This window comes from Varanus komodoensis, unplaced genomic scaffold (genome assembly GCF_004798865.1).
Source record: "Varanus komodoensis strain SLA01 unplaced genomic scaffold, ASM479886v1 scaffold4, whole genome shotgun sequence".
Lineage (NCBI taxonomy): Eukaryota > Metazoa > Chordata > Lepidosauria > Squamata > Varanidae > Varanus > Varanus komodoensis.
In genome coordinates, this window is record NW_025335941.1 from 5,238,732 (window position 1) to 5,260,301 (window position 21,570).

Here is a 21,570-nt window from a genome sequence, read left to right on the forward strand (position 1 = left end):
TTCTCTAATTTATTGATTACAAGAGTATAGATTACTGAAAGCAGTTTAATCTTTTACAGAAAGGAGTATAGCTTGGCTACAAGGCAAAAATGGTAAAGGTACTCCAAGCCACCAAGGCCATCTGATCTTCAGGTGAAAAAGATGGATCAAGACGAATCATCATGCTCAAACCTGTTCCTTCAGGGGTAGTGCCACCCCATCCAGAACAGGTCAAACATCTGCCACCGGGTCAAAAGAATGACCCACCAAAAACAATTTAATGTATTTAACATGCATCAAAGTCTATTTGTTATTTCCCAGGCTTTAAACTGAAAGGGACCCTAAATGCTGTACTTGCCTGAGAAGAAAAATCTTGGGCGAAGTGAAACTGATATAAATTCCTTATGGGGATTGTTTTTGCATTCTAAATAGAAGTGACGGTCTTCCAGTTATTGGAAAACATGACATATTGCTATCAATTACCTGAGGAAGTAGCAGGTAATTTAATATGCTTTCTGTTACTTTCAAGGGCTGCAGCTTAGCTCTGGCACTCTGCACATCTCACACATTCCAGTATAAGTATTATAATGGCTGAATTCAACTACAGCCTTTCACATTTCCCTTCCTTTTGCACAACATTCCTACATTCAGTTCCTCCTTCTTCTAAATGAAAAAGGAGATCATTGGTGTAATAGTAAAGGGCTTAGAGGTGAACAAAACCTGAAATATTACTGAGCCTTCCACATCACCACCATGGGGCCCATGGGGGTGGGGACTGGCAAAAGAAACAAAAACAAAATAATGATGTGTCAATCTTTTTAAGCAAATAGAAAAGCTCTCTAAAATGCTAGCACATCTCTTGACACATTTCTCAAGGCTGACCAAGATTTTCAGACCAGCCTCCTGAGTTCTGAAGTACTTATATCAAATCCATTTAAAACTATTGCTTTGCCTCAATTAAATGTGTTTAATGTCTTATTTCTTCTATCTTAATATAGTTCCAACAAGCCTGTCTTTTGCTTTCATTTTTAAAGGCAAAATCTGTTTTCTAAAAATAATTTCTTTTGCTAATGAACACACAATAATCAATATAAACATTGCAATCTAGATTTGACAGTCTCCTAGGCAAAATCAAAAGAATACAAATCTTATTAATTAAGTATAAGGCACATGCAGCAGTGTTCTGGTCCTATTTATGCCACTGAGTTCAGTGGGGTTTAAGAACACGTGCAAAAAATTGTGCCATTCGTCATAGACAAGTTTTTTGTTTCACCAAAACTTACACTGTAACCCACTGTGTGTTTACATAGGAATACTTTCCACTGCATTCTGCGGTACTTACTACTCCCAAGCCCAGTCTTAATAAGTCAACATGCTTTAATTACATCTGGACTGGAATTAACACACAAGATTGAATCTAGGCTAAATACTTGGCTTTAGGTCCCATGGAATTCAATGGAGAAATTAGTCCAAAGTAAAATCATTATTAACCGATTTTATTGAAAACAAAGATCACCCAACTTAATCTGGATCCAAATACCATGTCCATTATTTTTAACTTTACTGCTACAAATTTATTTTTCTGGTTATTTAGAAAACAAAAACAAAATCCCAGGCTTGCTTTTGTCACAGCTTTTGGAAACATAAGGCTATGCAAAAATAAAACATTATTTGGCACAATGTTGCATTATAATAACAATAAGAATAGTCTGTGAGGGTATGTTGCATTGAGCTAGATAAGAAGAAAATGGGGATATTTGTTCATGAGTATACTACAGTATTACTAAGTTTCCAAAGCTCTTATAAAAAATAGATCTTTTATAGTCCCATTATTAAAAGCCAGCCTGAAAAATAAAAAGTCAGCTATAATTGCTATGTTAGCTTACCTCTTTTTTCTTTCAGCCAGCTGTCTGCAGACTTCTTTCCACCGAAAATTCAGGCTTCCCAGTTTTTCCTTCAGCACACCGGCATCTGCTGTTGATGACTGCTCAATAATCTCCTCCCCAGCTACATTCAAAGTTCTGACAACAGCTTGCTGTCTCCCAATACCATCCTGGAGGTCCTATAAGATACCAGGTAATCTGATAAGAATGGAGAAAATGTTCTTCTGCTCAGTGAAAGGGATGCATGTATGGAAAGGGCTTGATGGGCATTTTCCTGCACTGTTAAATCCTCAGTGCATCCACACAAATAGGCTTCTTTTACATTACCATAGCAAGAGCCTGTATCAGTACAATCCCCTCTTTTCTTTCACAAAATGTGTTTAATGTTATGCTACAAAATGTTGTTCGATCCATCACAGGCTTGATTTAAATGCCATATGTCTACAGTTACTCATGTAGTTATGCCACATAACCACTGTCACACTGACCCATGTTCTGGCCCACATGCAAGTAATGTTTTTATGCCAGCATTCATGCCTGTATATACTTCTCTAACACTCAGCTGCTCTACACATCTGGGTCAGTATACAGAGAAGCCTTTTCTTTTTAAATGTGACATTGAGCACCTGAACAGGTAAGTGTCATAGTCACAGTCACATCTTGTGCTGTTATAATGGGTTTGTATGTGTATTTTTGTCTGTGCAGTTATTATTCTTTCAGTGACTATTCAATCACTGCCTATGCAGTGATTCTTTGGTCATATTTTTTGTTTTAGAGGGGAAAGGGAACAGGGAGGTCAATATGAAATGTAAAACACTCAACTGCAGAGACCTAATTTGTGGATAAATATATGTAATATTTGCTCACTTCTCTATTAAAGAGAACATATGATCTTACAATAACTTTGATACATTATTATGTTTTTAATATGCCCTGAGCTTTTCACTGGGAGAATAAGTTATGTATTTGTTAAAATAAATTTAAAATTAAAGTTATTTTCTACATTATCTTTACACTGATTTAGGCATCAGTTCTGATCACAAACAATTTGCAAAGCAAAGCATTTTTAAGGTAACTTGTATTAGAAGGTATAAAAGAAAAAATGTCTCATTCTCATAGTTTCACATAAGTTTTAAAAACATTTTGCTTCTTTTTTGTTATCATTTGTATAGTGCTTCCAAATGTTCAAGGCATTCACACACAATATCTTTTTGCAATACTTCAAGTGACCTTACAGATTTGTTGTTGTTATTATTGTCTCTATCAAAGATGGGAGTACTGAGGCAGAAAAAGAGAATTGCCTAAGGAACTGCATGGCAGAGGAGAAAGAGAAACATAGGGTTTCCTGGTCAGCCTCCTCTTCACTATGCTATACCAGCTCTCAAAGGGCTACACATAACATTTGCTAATAGCTCTCTTGTGCAAAATTAATAACCGCAAGAGGAAAGAAGAGTCCTGCAATTGCCTCAATGTCTTTGTTGCTTCAAGCCTTCAAAAGGGTTTGCAGTTTTTAAAATATCTTCACTGCAGTCACCTCTTTGCTGATGCTAGTTCATTAGTCCTTTGCCCTGCTGAATTGACACTTCAAAAAGCAGTGTGTCCTGTCAAAAAATGCTGCCTCTGGAAGAGCCAGCTCAGTAAAGCATAAGAAATGGTGGAGTAGGGGCAGTAGTGGCAGCTATATTTTAAAAAAGAAGCAAACAAAAATTAATTCTAGATATCTCAGATATAGAAAACTCCCCATGGGAAAAAATGAACAAACCTTGCCTATTTTTCAGCACAGAGCTAATATTGGTGGTTTAGTCTCAGCAGAGTTAACTCTTGGTGGGACATCGTCAAGCATAAAAAGTTACAAGCAGAACCAATCGCTACATGCGCAGCCATTCACCACCGGCATTGTGTGACTTCCTTGTAAGGGTGGGGCTCCACACATCATGCTCTGGATTAGCACTGCTGATAAACTACTGGAGGTGAACTTAAGAGTGTGTGGAATCGTTATTTGATTATTTTGATCTGCATACATGACTAATGGGTTAGAGAAAAATCACTGGTAATAAGCTAGGCATATGGAGCTTAGATGGACAAAGTATTAGAAGAAAAGGATGCTACAGAGAAATTGCAGCTAAGAAAAATAAGGCATTCTGAGTTTACCAAATGGTAGGTAAGATTTTAGGTTTCATTTTCTTTTCTCATATAATGTAATTATATGACATATACTGTCTTTCTTAATTGTCACGGATAGAATAAGGCAGGGTAGATATAAGGCTTTCTTGTCTTTTTCTAATTATTCAGGAACAATACCATTTTAAGTGATTTTGCCATGGAGTTCTAAGCAGACATTTATTAGAAAATGCTGCCTAAAATGATATCCAAATTAACATATAAGACACATGTTTCAGATTGCTGGGAACTTCTCAGAAGGCTATTCATATCTGCATTATTAATTATGAGTAGGCATTATATATAGCCCCTAAATCACCCAGTGCTCACATATCACACTCACAATCCAGCTGATCAGAGGTTGTCATTTAAAAGTGGAAATAAGTAACATGTGAGAGGAAGTAGATTTGCTCATTCCTGCTTGTGAATGGCTGTTTGTGGATCAATTAACTGATGATTTACTGTGATGTGTGAAGCAGGTCTAAGGAGCAGAAGATATTCTAAACTGATTCAAGATTTACTATTCAGAACATATTGTGAGCAGGAAGACTTTAAAATGAGCCTGATTTACCTGAAAAGAAAGCCTGGCTGGGTTAATTGGGGTTTATTCCCATATAAGTATGTATAGAATTGAATAGGACTGCAGTTTCATTGCCTTTACTTTCCATGCAGAGATCAATGAAGATACTTTTCAAAATGCATGAGGGTGATGAAGCTGCAATCCTCTGAACACTTAAGTTGGAATAAGTCCCAATTAACACAATAGGGCTTATACTTCTGCATATTAGATTTCTTTATATGAATGCCTTCAGCTTTTATATCATTAAATTCTTCTATCCATTATTTCTTAATCTATTTTATTTATACCCCACTTCTCTACCAAACAATGACACTCAAGGTGGCTTACAAAAACAATTTAAAATTGATGAAAACAAGAAAAGACATTGAAATACAGTATAACACCTGAAATATGAAATAAAAAAATATCCAAACCAACAAAGAAACAGGATGAAGATCTTGAAAAAAGTGGTATTTGGTGGTAGGCTGAAGGACAGCAAAGAGAGAATAAAACTAGACTCATTGATGATGGTAGTCTCTTTAAAAAGGCTTTCCCAAGGATTTTAAGGACTAGACAGGTTCATATGGGAGAATGCAGTCTTTTAAATAGCCTGGTCCCAACCTGCATAGGGCTTTACTCAATTCTATCAGAAAACAGCAATAGCTAGTGAAGTTGCTGTTATAAAGAAGTCAATGAGCTCCTTATCTAGCCACAGCATTCTATATTAGCAGGTTTCTGAATAGTTTTTGAAGGCCGCTCCATATAGATTGTTTTACTGTTGTCTAAATGGGATGTAACGAGATGTATGTGACTCTGATCAAATAGGTCCTATATACAAACAGGTGTGATCTGCACACTGACATCACCTATGGAAACATGCTCTTGGCCACTGCCAAGGACTAGACATCTAGGCAAGTCCAAGAGTACACCCATCCAAATTTAGAAGGTGGTGTGTAAGCCCCCTTCAGAACCAGCTGAATCCTTGCTCCCTGATAGGCCATTCAACTCACCAGAAGCACCACTGTCTTGTCTGGATTAAACTTCTATCTGCTTCTATCTTCTATTCAATCTAGCCCATGAGTGTAATCATATACACCTTCATTCCTATGAATGCACTGATATGTTACCATAATTATTCATAGTATTTACAGTGCTATTCAAATACCATTTCTTGGTTTCCAGTAAGGTATATAAATACTGGCTTACGGTATAGAGAATATTGTACAAAATGTCAGCTAAAATTGAAAAAGGGACATAAACAGTAAACTAACATAACTTTGAAATAATATTTATTTGTTAGATTTATAGCCCACCTTTTCTTTTTAACCCACCAAAGTGGCTTACATCATTTTTCTCCTCCCAGTCTCTATCTTATCCCCTCAACAACAACCATGTGAAGTAGGTTGAGCTGAGATTCTGTGACTGGACTGGCCCAAAGTCACCCAGTTGGCTTCATAGCTGAGCAGGGATGAGAATCCTGATTGTCTGAATCCCACTCATGCACTCTCAACCACTACAACCGCTAATCAATTTTTGGAATCTCTGCCTCAATAAAACTTTTCATTACCCACTTAAAAGTGGGAAGTGACAGGGCAGAATATAACTTGACAGATACTTCCAAATGTTGGGCATCATAACCCCTCCCCACCTGTTCTCCTGTTCTCCCAGGTTTCTCACCAGGGTTGTGCTGTAGGTACCTGGCAAGCATCTTTTTAGGGCTTGTGTTAGGTTTAAAAGCCTTTGCCCAAATCATACTCACAAAGTTTGCACAATATGACAATATCTGAGCAAATTTGTATATGCAGCTTGGTGTCTTGTGAGTGCTGCAGTTCATCATGTGTTGAGCAACCCAGGACAAGCTGTGACATGTTGTCTAAATCTCATCAGTGAGACTTACAGAAGGACCGCTGAAGTAGAAAGTAAACTCATATAATAGAATGCAGTTCCTGAGATATTTTAGTCTCAGGCTGTATATGTCTTTAAAAGTCAAGGTGAACAGCTTTAATTACACCCAGAAGCAAATTGCTAACTAGTAAAGCTGGTAGAAGATCAGTGCAATATTATCATAATAAGCAGCCTCCATCAGAATTTTTGCATTCACACTCTGAACCAACTAAAGAATATAAATAGTTGTCAAAATAAGCCACACACAGAACACACCACAGCAATCAGATTTAGAGGTAGCAAGACCATGAATAACTGGGGCTAGGACTGATTTTCCCTGGCACAGGATGCAGCTGGCATCCAAGACCAAGTTGGTATAAAGCAGATGCATAGGTGGAGGCCTGCATCTAGAACTGCTTGCGAATTGCAATCTGTTGCTTCCGGAGGAGTACAATCCAATCAGAATATATGGAACACCCAAATTAAGATCAACAGGATGCTGACTAACAAATCTTCATCTTGTCTAAGCTTTTTCACCTTCATCCAAATCAAATCTGGTGTCAAGCACCAACTAGGACTACTATCTTTTCAGGCTCTGCAGATGGCAAAGAGACCTAGAGTTAGATGTCATCCACAGATGTGAAGAGACTTAAGAAATCCCCAATCACAGACACTCCAGTCAACTTTAAAAAAGAGTGGAAGGCAAAAGAGAACCTTATGGCAGCCCATATGTGTAAGAGCTTGGGGCAGAGCATTGGACAGTCATGCCTATGCTGTTCTTCTCCTAGATTTAGCTCCCTGGGCACAGACTAATCTGAGGAAATTGCAAAGAAAAGCACATGGTGAACTTGTCACCTTCTGTGTGCAAAGTATGTGCTCTACCACTCAACCACAGTCCTTCTCTCAGTAGAAATGCAAAGCAGTATTGTTTATATTGTGTTATTCTTTTTTCAAAAAGAGGGAAAGGCATATTCCCATCACTGTTTCCAGCTGCTCAGAGTTTTCAAATAACAAAAGAAGGGCATTTGTTGAGGCATGATTTTAATTCTGAGTTACATATAAATGACATCATCTCAATATTCATGATAATTAATGCTCGCACTGTTCCAAATGAAATCATAATGATAACATGATTATATTTTAAGATTAAATTCTTTAAAGCTAAGGGCTGTTTCTATCAAGTAAACAAGTTTTTAGTTGCATATTAACAGGTATAATAATAACAGCACTTTCAAGGAGGAAAGATGTATAGTGGTTAGAGTTTCAGACTAGGATGAGACAGACCCAAGTTCAAATCCCACTCAGCTATTAAGGGTGACCTTCAGCCATCATTCACTTACAACCTAGCCTACTTGACAGAGATGTTTTGAGAATAAAATAAGAGAGCAGTGCCATGGGAGCCAGTGGTTTCCTCATGCAGAGGTAGAATAGTATTGCTCATGAAGAGGACGCACTAGAGTCGTGTAGAGTGGTAGTAATACCTCTCTTGATCTAGAAGCCACACTTCTGGCTATGCAACCGAGGGGGTGGCGTTCGCCCTCTTGACCACTGCATCACACTGCTGACTCATGTTTAGCCTGCAGTCAACCAGTACCCCGAGGTCCCTTTCACAAGTGCTGCTCTCCAGCCACTTGTCACCTAACCTGTACTTATGACACCTATTCCTATGCCCCAAGTGCAAGACCTTGCACTTATCCACATTGAACGCCATCCTGTTGTCTCCTGCCCACTTCCATAGCCTGTCCAGATCCTTTTGGATCTGGAGTACCTGCTCCTCAGTTGTGGCCACTGCTCCAGTTTTAGTGTCGTCTGCGAATTTGATCAGCAGACTGTTCACCCCTTCTTCCATGTTGTTAATGAAAAGATTAAACAGGATCGGCCACAGGACAGAGCCCTGGGGGACCCCGCTTGTCACTGGCTGCCATCCCGATGATTCCCTGCTAATGGTTACCTTCTGCTTTCGGTCAGTCAACCATGTCCTAATCCACTGGACAGTGCTTTGGTGTATCACAAAACTCCTCAGTTTCTCCACCAGGATATCATGGGGCACTTTGTCAAAGGCCTTGCTGAAATCCAGGTATACCACATCCACTGCATCCCCTCCATCTAGCCATCTCGAAACCTAGTCATAGAATTCCACAAGGTTTGTCTGGCAGGACCGTTTTTTGCAGAAGCTGTGTTGTGTGGCTGTCAGCTTCCCTTCCCTATCTAGCATCACTAGAACTCTCTCTATTATGAGCCTTTCCATTGTTTTTCCTACAATGGATGTAAGGCTAACCAGTCTATAATTCTCCATGTCCTTTCTACTACCCTTTTTGAAAATTGGGACCACTGATGCCACCCTCCAGTCCTCTGGAACTTCACCCGTTCTCCATGAGGTCTCAAAAATGGAGGCCAGCGGGCATGGGAGAACCCCTGCCAACTGTCTAAGTACTCTTGAGTATAACCTGTCAGGGCCTGGTGCCTTTGTAATGTCCAATGCCCTGAGGAGCCCCTTGACTTCAAGGGGGGGTGACTCTAATCTGTGCCCCTAAGTCCCCAGCCTCATCTAATCTCCTATGCGGATATCCCCCATCCTGCTTTGGTGAGAACACAGAGTCAAAATAGTCATTTAGCATCTGTGCCTGTTCCCTCATATCAGTCACTGGATCTCCTTCCTCCTTATTTAGTGGTCCCACCACTTGTCTCCCCTTCCTCTTCCTATTTATATGCTGAAAGAAGCCCTTTTTGTTGCTCTTGATATTCTTGGCAAGTCTCAGCTCGTAATCAGCCTTAGCCTGGCGAAGCATCCTTCTGCAATGGGCCTTCTCCTCCCGGTATACCCTTTTGTCTATTTCCCCCAGTACCCATTTCCCACGGAGGTTCCGCTTTCATCTAATCCCTCTAACCACCTCCTTTCGCATCCATGGCGGCCCTCTCCTCCGCCTCCCCACTTTACTGACTAGAGGTATTGCCAAGGCTTACACCTCCAAAACCTCCCTTTTGAGTGCTATCCACCCCTCCTCAACTTGCTTACCTTCCAGTAACCTATCTCAGGAGACTTTCCCCAGTCTGGCCTTAGTTGGCCAAAGTTGGCCTTCTTGAAGTCCCAGCTTCTAGTGCTCGACCTGCTGCACGTCCCCAGTCCCCTGATCTCAAAGCCAAGGATGGAGTGATCACTCGCACCCAGAGCTCCCCTAATCTGTACTTCACCTATCAGCTCCTCCCTATTGGTCAAGACCAAGTCAAGGATGTTCCCCCCCTCATCGCCTCTTGTACCCTCTGTGTGAAAAATGCTCCCTCAGTAGCTTCTAGGAAGTGACGTGACCTGGCTGTCACCGCCGAGTGAGTCTCCCAACTAATATCTGGGAGATTGAAATCTCCCATAATTACTGTGTCTCCCTTAGAATCTGGCCTGTCAGGACATCATCCAGGGTCTCAAGTTGACCTGGAGGGCAACAACATACCCCCACTGTCAGGTCTCTTTCCCTGTCAAAACCCCTAAGTTTCACCCAGACTGCCTCTACCGAATCCCCATCTGTGCTGCATCCTATCCCTTCCCTGATGTATAAAGCCATGCCCCCACTCCTCTTTCCTGTCCTGTCCTTTCTAAAAAGGTGATACCCTTCTATGTTCACATTCCAGACTTGCCTTTCATCCCACCAAGTTTCTGTGATTCCCACCAGATCATACCCTCCTATTCCCAGGAGAGTTTCAAGCTCTTCCTGCTTATTACCCATGCTCCTAGCATTGGTGTACATGCACCTCAGCTCCTTCCCACCGCTTCCCTTCCTTGGAGTTCCCAGCCTCCTCCTTCCTCCCATCCTCCCTGATACCTGGCCCCTCTCTGTAGGAGTCCTGTCAGTCCCTGCAGTACCTCTAAAATCCTGCTCCCAGAGCCCTGATCTTCCCCCCACACTTGTCCAGTGCAGAGACGTTACTGGGGGGCCTGAACCCCACCCCCCCGGCTCAGTTTAAAGTCTTCCAGATGAAGCTCGCTAGAGCGTCTCCAAAGGACCTTTTCCCATCCTCGTGAGGTGTAACCCATCCCTTGCCATAAGTCCATTGGTAAGAAACCATGTGCCGTGGTCGAGGAACCCGAAGCATTCCTTCTGGCACCACACCCTAAGCCAGTCGTTCACCTAGGAGACCCTCCTGTCCCTTCCTGGCCCAAATCCCCAGACCGGTAAGATCGACGAGAAGCCCAGTTGGGCTTTCAGCTCCCTGAGTTTCTTCCCCAAGGCCTCAACGTCCCTGGTGATCCCGACCACACCCTGCCTGGCCACGTCATTTGTGCCCACATGAATCACCAGGAGCAGCTGGTGACCCCCGGAGCGAACAAGACGCTCCACTCTGTCCTTCACATGCCAGATGTGTGCGCCTGGCAGGCAGCAAATCTCCCTTGTTTCCAGGTTGGGGCAGCACACTGCCGCCTCAGTGCCCCTCAGCAAGGAGTCCCCAACAACGATCACCCACCGCTGTGCCTTCCCGGTGCTGGTGGGAGGCCATGCCCTGGCCCTCGCCTCTCCTTCAGCAGCCCCCTTGCTGCCTGTCATCCCAGGCTGGGGGTCCTGCTGGTCCCCCAAGGCCACATCAGCCCCAGCCTCCCCAAGTCGAGAGAACCTGCTTCCCAGCTACAGATTGGTGCCAGGAGGAGGAGGAGGCCATGCTGGCCTCCTCCTCCTGTGGGTGACATACCTCCATGTCTCCACGGCTGCTTCACCTATGGCCTCTCCCTCAACCCTCTGTCCAGAGGGGGGCTACTCGGGGGGGGGGCTGGAGAGCTCTCTCAGCCCTCAGGCACCTCACCTCCTCTTCTAGCAGGGTCACCATCTTGCACCGAGGGCAAGTGTATCCCTGCCTCTCCTGGGGGAGAAGGGTGAACATGTTGCAGCTGTCGCAGCGGGCAGCAACACCTGTGACTCCTGCCAAGGCCATCTCCTGGTCTGCCATCGGTATCCCTTCCAAGACCTTACCTTGGTCCCCTGCCTTGTCTGTCCTGCAGTTCCTCTCACTCGCCCAGTTCTCCCAGACAAAAACCCACTTGTGCACACACACACACAAGGATAAAATAAACCTAAATTTAAATTGGAAGAAAAACAAAGCGCAGTACAGTACAGCACAGCACAAACAAAACAAACAAACAAACCTCTGTGTCCCAGGGAAGGGAGTCCCCGGACAGCCCAGGCCACAGCTAAGGGACGCAGACAAGGGACGACGCCCTTCCTTTCCGCTGCTCCTGGCACTCTGCTCCCCTGCCCAGCTCCTGCCTTGCCTTTGCCAGTCCGCTGGCCGCTCAGTGCTCTCACCCAGCCTGTGCCTCTGCTGCTCTGTCAAGATCTTGGGAGGGTTGGAGTTAACATGTGATGCTGCCAAATCATGCTGATTTGCCTCCTTCCTTTCCCTTGACAGCCCGCAAATGCCCCTACTCACACATGCCACAGACTCCCATCCCCAATTACCCCGAGGTGACTAACTTGCGTAGCTCACATACATGTTCTGGAAATGAATGCACAATCTCATGCATATCAGCTGTATAAAATATGATCGATAACAGCAATGTGAGGGTGACAACAACACATCTTATGTCAACTAGATCCAACCTTCCATGGTTTCATGTGAGCAGTGAAAAGCCAGCATTGTCTTGAAGCCTACATATTCTTCAGTTCCACCACCATGCTGCAACTTGTTTCTTTTCAAGGCCTCTAAAAACAGTCGTATAACCATCCTGATTATGACATGCTGATGGTACTGTCTGGGCCAGTGTGCGGAGGACAAGAACAGCAATACCATATGCAATACAGAGAACTCAGGAATGCCATCCTTGCTTTTCTATGAGATCCACACTGATGCTGGTGGGACAAAGCAATGCGGAGGATGTAGCAGTTTTGGAGAGGTAGGAGGAAATGACAGCACCATGAAGCACCCCTTGAACAGCACAGGCACTCCCAAAGTGAAGGGAAAACATAGTGAAGTACATGGACTTTGGCATCAGCCTCTTCCGCGTAACACCTTAGATAGCAGCAGACTGCTAGTCATGCATTTTTATTTACATCCATTTGTAATGGCTCAAAGCGGTCAAAACCAATGTTTAACAGAAGCAATTTACCACACTGCGGAAAACAAACAAAATATTGGTTCAGCAATGTTAATAGTTAAATATCACTGGCTGATTTATAGGGATATAAATCTTCCATAATGTACTTAATTATATATCACTGAATAGATGGAGTAGAAGGAGGGAAATTCCTCCTGATCACAGATGGTGATCAGTTTATACGGGAAACAGGATTGATAGTCCTTGTAAATTTATTTTAACTAATGTAGTGTAACTGCAGATGGCATTCTGATTCATACAAATATATAATTTTTCAGTGAAGCACAGCAAGTTTTTTTTAAAGACCAGTTCTTTGCATATTCTTGCATTTATACAAAAATCACCAACTGATAGAAATACACCCAAATAAATGTCCAATGTTTTTATTCTTTTCTGCCTAATACTGCATATAATGCATTAGTGCTATCTTTAAAAGTCACAGAATGAAGATACAATCAAAACAACTGTTGCCAACATTTATAAAATTATATTTCTGTCATTAGGATTAAATTTGTTTATCGGTGCACAGCAATCAGACTGTCACAAAACAAATATTTAACAGAATGTATGCCACTGTATAACTGCTTAAAAATATAATTAAGATTATTTGAAAAGTTTTATATGTTGAGATAAATCTGTTTGCCTGTAGTTTGATTTGGATAAGTGAAGAGGGGAAATATATCCTAACCATGGGTTGGATCTGGAATTTTCCTTTCATGGAGCAAAGGGCTCCTACATCCATAGGAAAATTTTGAGTGCTGGGGATGGTTTCAGAACAGCAAGATGGCACTGGACAGGCCAGGAAAGAAGTTTCAAAAATCTTCTCAGCCCCTTCCCAGTGCCCAAAGTGTGCTGGGTAAAACTGGATTGATTCCAATTTTTGTTTGATATTGGGATATCATGTATCTTCTATGATTAGCCACGAGGGTGTCACAGTGGCTTCAGGTCAGATCTGGGAAAGGCAGGTGTGATCCTAGTGTGCAGGAGTATCCCCAGTCTGTACATGACTTCAGCAATGGTTTTCATATCCAATTCCAAGCATAGGGAATTCCTTCAATATAGAAGAAAGATAGCTTGTACAGTTGGATGTTTGTGAGAGTCTGGCTGGGGCTCTATACCGTGTAAAGACTTATACTGCACAGAATGATTTTTACATAATAATGTAAATATATACTGAAATGAGCTATCATTATATAATGATGCATATCTGTTCATGAATGCAGGGGAAAATATGTTTTGGCAGTGAAACGGGTATACATATTAATGAAGTAATATGATTATTGACAAACTGCTAAGTGAACAATTAAAATAAATTAATTGGCATCACTGTGCAGATTAACACAGTACTTCTGGGATAAGAGAAACACTACATCCGAGAAAATCACTTTAAAATCATTACCTGAATCGAGAGAAACATATAGATAGTTGTCTCAATATACACTAGCTCACAGAGTCTAATTTATTTATATTTTAACTGGAGTTAACAAATTAAGTGATTAAAACCACTGTACAATCAATTCATGTTTTAATTCCTAACAAGGTTACTATTATTTATTCATTGGTTGCATATATAGCCCATCTTTTTTCACTTAAAGAATGCAAAGCAGCTTACATTATTCTCTTTCTGTTCTCAATCTTAGCCCCACAACAACAACCCTGTGAGGTAGGTTGGGCTGAGAGTCTGTGACTGGCCCAAACTCACCCAGTTTACTCCATGGCTGAGCGGGGACTAGAACCCAGATTGCCTGAGTCACTCCCACTCCTGTGATCTTAAGCACTACACAACACTGGCACTCACTGTATATGTTTCTGTACAATATCTGTTAACTATTCAAGAACAATCAAACAAAGTTGCATATATCTCTTGGTACACTGTCCAAAACAGGAAAAGATATTTCATGATTAGACATAAAATATTAATATAGAAACAGGCTTTTGTCACTGAGTAGATGTCACCAAAATTCATGATGAGTGTTCAAATAACCCAGGCTCTCTCATGAGTTCCCTCTTATCACATAGTTAACCCATGCATATATTTCTGAATAGTTTTATGAATCTAATTTCCTGTTGTCACCAAATGATACAATATTTTACTTTAAGCATAATGAGAAGTATTTCTGCTATCAATCAAATTGATTTTTTATCTTTTTATGGCATCAGCCAAGCATGCTCAAAGGTAATTTATCTTTTACTGAAAATCCCTGTAACAACATGATGAAATTAAATACAAAAACAAAAACAAGCATTTAATGTCTGTCATATGAACTTCCTTGCAGAATTTGTGTCTGAAAAACCTAAACCCAGATTGCATTTTCTTAAATGTATATGTGCAGACATTGCAAAGCAACATAAATTTATTTATTTATTTATGGTATTTCTAGGCACTCCATCACTTTTGTCCCTGGACAGCTTACAATAAAATAAATGCAGCATGATGCTGTATGCTTGTCTTTCCTCCACCTTTCCAAGGAGATCAGGACAAAAGACTTTCTAACTTAAGTCTTCATTATGTTAAAGCTGGCCACAAGAACATAGCAGAAGTGCCTGATCACAAGCACAGCAGACGCAACTTGGAGTTAGTGTAGTTGCTGTTAAAGAAGTGTGAGTTACCATATTTTTTGCTCTATAAGATGTACCCCCCCCCCTCAAAAGTAAGGGGAAATGTCTGTGCATCTTATAGAGCGAATATGTGTGTGCAGTAAGTCTGTCAGATGTGCAGCCCATGGGGAAATGATGGGGAATGTGCCTGTGATTATGTGCCCATTTGATTCAGAATATTTTTTTCTTGTTTTCCTCCTCTGAAAACTAGGTGTGTCTTATGGTCAGGCACATATTACAGAGCGAAAAATACGGTAATTAAACAAAGCTGATTCTACACTGCATACTTCTCCTGCCCTTTAAACCAGAAGGAGCTGTCTATGCTTTGCAGGGGTTTCTTGCTCCTTAATGGGCCAGTTGCGAAGAATTTCTGATGCTTTCTGCCTTATGTTGTGCAATCAGACACTGTAATTGCCCCCACCCATCACTGAATGTTTCCCACAGAACTTGAAAGGTTCTGGTTCTCCTCAGTCATATGTTCTATCTCTGGATTGCTTGGCTTTGGCATTTCAGTTGAGCATTTTAGTCCTGCCTCTTTTCCCAGTTCTTTTTCTAAATATGAGGCAACAATTGTTGAAGGCTATATTTCATGAGAATAATATTTAATCGCTACACATGTAGAGATTCTGAACATCTGCAATCACAGATAAGACCTTACTTTCTACACTGTTTCAAACCAGCTTGGGTGATGGTGAATAAACTGAAACTCAGTCCTGAAAAGTTAAGAGGTATTGCTCATGGGGTGGGGGTGGCTTGCCCAATGAAGTGATGTTCAACCTGTTCTGGAAGAGATTGCATTCTCCATAAAATAAAGTAATTTGCAATTTCAGTGTACTCTTGGTTCCAGCTTTCTCATTGTCACAACTGGATACAGTGGTACAGATCACCTTTTATCAGCTTAGGCTGTTAAAACCTTATTAATACCTGGACAGAGATAGCATAGTTGCACTTAACTATGCTCTGGTAACCTCCATCTGGATTAGTGAATGTGTTATACATATGGCTGTTTTGAAATCCAGAAGCTTCAGCCAGTCCTGAACAGGGTAGCCAGATTGTTAATAGAGACTGGCCAACAAGACCATTTTATTCCAGAATCTTTCCTTTTGGTTTCCAGTCCATTTCCAAGCTGAGTTCAAAATGTTGATTTTCAAAACCCTAAAAAGCTTGGGACCAGTTTATTATGCTGCTTGGACCTTAAAGGAATTTTTGCAGTCCTTCTCTGGAAGCACCCACTAAAGAAAACAATGTGGGTGGCTACAAAGAAGAGCACCTTTTCTGCGGTCATAACCCAGTTGTGAAATGAGTTTCCTGGGGAGGCTTGCCTGATGCCTACACTGTATTATTTTCAGTGCCTGGTGGAGATAGTGCCTCTCCCTCACCCCCCCCCCCCCTCCACCGCCACTGCATTTTAGTCTTACATTCTCTGATGTTTTAACTCTGTTACTGTATTTTCAACCTTTGTTTCCTGGTACCTTTGGTTTTTATTTTATACTACAGTGTCAAACTTTTACACTTTTATACTGTATTTTATCATGTTGGATTTTATGGTTTCAGTCATTGTGAACTGAGAGAGCTTCAGCATTTAAGTAGTGTAAACTTATAATAACAAATAAATCTGAGTAATTTTCTCTTTTCCTGTATTGACTAATAAAAAAAGATTTCCAAGATCTATACTAATGCAGCTATATAGATTAGATCTCATACCAACTCAAACTACGTGTTCAAAGTTGGACAAGATTGCAACAGTAAATCTGTCATACCTTTTGCTCCCTGATTTTTATGCTGCAGCAGGCAAGATCTCTGGAATAAAGTAGTGAAGTCAGCATGAACAATGGAGGTGCTTCATCTGATAGACTTCTATTTTTGAGTGTGTGTATTTGAAGGTGGGTGTCTAGAAGAGAACAGTGATTCTATTGGTCCACTACTAACCCCCCTGATAAACACTCTCCATTCCTGAACTAGTTTAGGTCATCTTGGGGTTGTTACAGTTGTTTTATAACTAGTAAAATCAGTGTTGGAGACCAAAGCTGAGATAGTTGAGAAACCACTGGTATCAGAGCTTCCACATTATCAAATAAAAGTCTGTGTGCAGTCTTCTTTGGCTTCTCCTAGGCACAAGAGGCCATAATCATGGCCTTCACTTAGTGGTATCTTCCTTCCACAGTGGATGCACATCTTGAAAAAAATCTTGAAGGGGCATATTGAAGGAGAAGAAACTCAGATGAGATAGAAACATGAAGGGGGAGATAAGAAGGAGAAGGAAAAGATAGAACCTTGGAGGGGACCATTGCAATTTCCCGTAAAATGGCTGTGAGGTGTATAAAATGTTCCAAATGCTGCTAGTTGCCATGACAAACAAAAAGGCACTGCATTGCAGGATGGAGCCATGACTACAGCATGTGCAAAGGTGGTGCGTTTGCATCTCACCTGAAACTCAGCTCAGGTCATCTCTAGAATGCTCTGAATAACTGTTCTGCACAGACATAGAAACCCATAGGTGAGAGTCAGAAACATCCAAGTAGAAGCAGTAGTGTTTTAATAAGATACAAATTTATTAAATGTCAAAATAATTGTCTTCATATTTTTTTCAGTAAGTAATATACAATAAGATAACAAAGAAGAAATATATGTGGACATTTTATAAACCCTTTTTTCCTTTGGGGGAAAAACAGTCATTGTTGGTATATCTCTAGTGTGTCCTTTTAGCTTACAAAATGCCATTCTCCTCCATAATCCTTGTTATCTGTACAAATGCATAGAACAGTTCCACCTGAACTGGTGACACCACTTAGCAGACAACACTGAGGCCTTTGAAAATGGGATCATCTAAATTGGTCATGTCCACTGATGAATGAAATAGATATGTTATTTGTATACACACAAATAAAGTGTTACTCTTATCTATCTGGAAAATGAAATGTATACAAATGTATATTGCATATGGGGGGAAATGCAGAGAAAAGCAGTGTTTCATTTTCTTGATATTTGTCAGTTGACTTCATGGGAGGGAAGAGAAGAGAAGAGAAGAGAAGAGAAGAGAAGAGAAGAGAAGAGAAGAGAAAGGTATGAGCTAAAGACACTGACTAAGGAACCTAGAATGCACAATAATTACATTTGAGCACATTTCTAAATAAAATGGAGTCACGTTGCCACTGGTTCTGGTTGCAACCCTCAGTCAGCAGGCTAAAGATTCTGGACAGGGCTAACTTACATGGTCTGGACCACAGAATGTCAAAAATGTTCCCTTAACACAAACCTATCTGCATGCTCCCTAATTAAATGACAGCATTTTTGAACTGTCATATCCTAACTTTCTTTTCAAAGATGGATAGAAAATGTAAAAAGTTTTAATCCAAAAAAAAAAATCATTTTGGGCAGGAAATATTTGTCATATACCACTAATAGTGAAATAAAGTAAAATAACTTGATAGGCTTGAGAAATGTGTCTGAATCCTTCTTGCAGAGAAATTTTGCAAAATCCTTCTATTTGGTAAAAGATGGGGACAAAGAAGCAAGAGGCATATCACAGCCACTGTGTCCAAGTGTCTTAACTCCCCCCACCCCCAGGGCAGCTGTCTCCGCACTGCAAGGTATTCATGTCCAGTAGTTCACTAAATAGGTAGGATGATTTCCTTTCTCTCTCAGACACAAAACCTACTCCAGAGATACCAAAATATAAAGGTGTTTGATATTATGGAGAAAGTGTCAGCTGTTCATGAATGGCTAATGACATAGACAGGGTGCAACTCAGTGGTTGCAATGTGTGCCTCACCCCTTCACAACTGCACTGTGGCAATCAGTCTGTCCCCTAATAATGAGGAGGAGGAGGAGGAGGAGGAAATAGTGGCTGAAAAAGACTGGGCTGTCTGCCAATGTCTCTTGCTCATATTGACTTGGCTTCAACTATAGACAGCAATAAAGGAATAAATTTATCTTGGGCAACATTCAAGGTGTGAAAGTGATTTCCTAGTTTTGACTAACTACTCTGATAATAAAGACAATTAATTACTTTAGGCTCTTCACTGTTTACACACTCAAAATAGAACTGTGACAGTGGAAATTTTAGCTATGGAACTGTTCCAGAAATATAGAAATATGGAGTGGAGGTCCAATTAAAAGGCTGCAGGGCTGAGGAGCCGTATTTCCCACAGCCTCTTTATTGGCTTTCTCCAGTATTGGAGCTCATGGTGAACAGCTCAGGGACAGAAAATAAACCATGGACATGGATAGACATTTATACATCTCACTTTTGTGGCTTTATCCTGTTGTTCTTGTTGTTGATCTTTTTCCAAGATACCAGCAACACTTCTGAGTTGCAAGTTTGAGCAGGGCAAATTTTACAAGGAAGGAAAAACTCTGCTGTTCTTCCATTGGCTCCCAATGTTGAAAATGAACAGACACAAACTGCAGTTTGAAAGAGGAGCACCAAAAGTGCTGTGCACAGATGCCATTAGAGGAAGGGTCTAGATATATCAAATGAGGAGACTGGTAGTTCCAAGAGTCTGCACACTTTTATATCTTATGCTGTGTGCTATTGTGGTTCACTACAGAGGAATTGATGCTAACTCATTTCTCAGGGAAAACTGAAATCTCATTCATGGTTTAAAAAAATTAAACTCCTAACATGGTTCTGGAGGAGTGCTTTGAAATACTCTGGATTTGCAGAAAGTCAAACTAGTGATTTCTAGATTGAATCAAACCAGAGCTTTCCCTAGAAACAAAAACTGACAAATCTCAAGCTTTTATAATTTGGGCACATCATGAGAAGACAAAACTCAATGGAAAAGACCTTCCTCTTAGGGAAAATCAGAGATAGAAGGGGGAAAAGGAAGACCAAATATGAGATGGACTGACTCCATAAAGGAAGCCAGAGCCTTGCATTTAGAACTCAGCAGGACTGTTGAACAGGACATCTTGGAGTACATTCTTTCACAGGGTCAGCTACTGTCAAGGTCAGCCAAATCTTTGGAGATAATTTACAGCACATAACAACACTTCCCAATAGTATTTTGATACAAGCAGTTTAATTGGGCACTCCATATAAATATAAAATTGACACATCTTATTTTGAATTTTGATAGTGCATCTCATGTTTAAATGCTTAGCATATATATTTAGCATTTTCCTGGAAACCAAGGACGTCCTAGTCAATGTCTCATTCTTATAGCCACTAGCACAGTTTATTTAATATATGTTTCACCTCAGCTTACATCTTTGCCTTTTTAAAATGTGAAAATCTGTAGCTTCTTAAATGTTTGGCTTATTGTAATGCAAGTAATATATTAATGTGTACTTTAGATCATAACCTTTCCATTTAGATTTATTTCATGTGAAAATAATTTATGTGACATTTTGGTAAATGTTTTTAAAAATCCTGCAAAGGTTATTTTATATTTACAGTATGATTGACTGGTCTAATTCAATATAGCAATTCTTATCTAAAACTTCTTTCCTTTCCTTTCTATGTAGGAAAGGTTTGACACAACTTATGACTTCTTTTTAAAAAAAAAATCAATGATTTAATTAATTCCTGTTCAGGCATAATAAAAAGGCATGCCATTATTTAGCTGCAGCCCCGAATTTTGCAAGTCTCACTAAGAGCTATAGCACACAAAATCTTATGTTTAAGTGCTCTTGGCAATCTATCATCCAAATCTTGAAAGGTGATCCCATAGACACAACTTGAATAGGGTCAGCTGAAAGGGATTCACTTCAGTGAATTCTTAAACTGTGTAAGAAAAAAGGCAGCGACTCCAGCAGTTCAGCTTTGCTAAAATACATATACCAACTCTTTCTTGCATGAGAACATTCTTTAAAAAAAGAAAGGTCAATCTAACACAAATAAATACGCAAGTGCAAGAAAATGCATCACTTCTGAAACAAGCAGGTAGATGATCAAATGCCCATTGCAATGAAAAATGTGAAATAACTGTCACATTTTAACAGGACAAAAATGATATCAGAATATTCATCATTTTGCTTCATTTATCACATTGGGGCATTTTAAACAGGAACTTGGCTCTATGACAGCTAGCCTCCAGGTCCTCTCAAGTATTTGACTTTATATGGCTGGTGTGCTATAAACCTTGATTACTTCTTTATTAAGAACCCTGTAACTTGTCACTCTCACATCTGTTTAATATGCTAATTCCTTCTGAAAGTAACTTTGTCTCTTGGATGACAAAGAAGCTGCACTGGGGTCTACTAAAGACAGAAACAATTACCTGCAAATTAGAGATAAGAAAACTACTCTTATTTCATGAAGAGTTTTAAAGATTTTTGCAAAAGGGAACCCAGAATGTATTTGTAAAAATGTAAGGAAAGTCTATTTATTAATATGCAATTAGAAAGAAGAATCTTAGCAGTGGTTCTGTATTTTATGTTATTTAAAATTTTAAGTAGAAATGAGAACACTCATCAATGTGCACCCT

General features: G+C 40.4%; 1 protein-coding gene across 8 annotated transcripts in view; it reads right to left on the bottom strand.

Annotated features, from left to right (window-relative positions):
- DMD (dystrophin) overlaps nucleotides 1-21,570 on the bottom strand; it is a 994,758-nt gene that overhangs the window by 385,228 nt on the left and 587,960 nt on the right. For all 8 annotated transcript variants that reach the window (XM_044441365.1, XM_044441364.1, XM_044441363.1 and 5 more), the window contains one exon: nucleotides 1,866-2,041. In XM_044441365.1, the coding sequence (XP_044297300.1) occupies nucleotides 1,866-2,041 (176 nt within the window). The remainder of the gene's footprint in view (nucleotides 1-1,865; nucleotides 2,042-21,570) is intronic.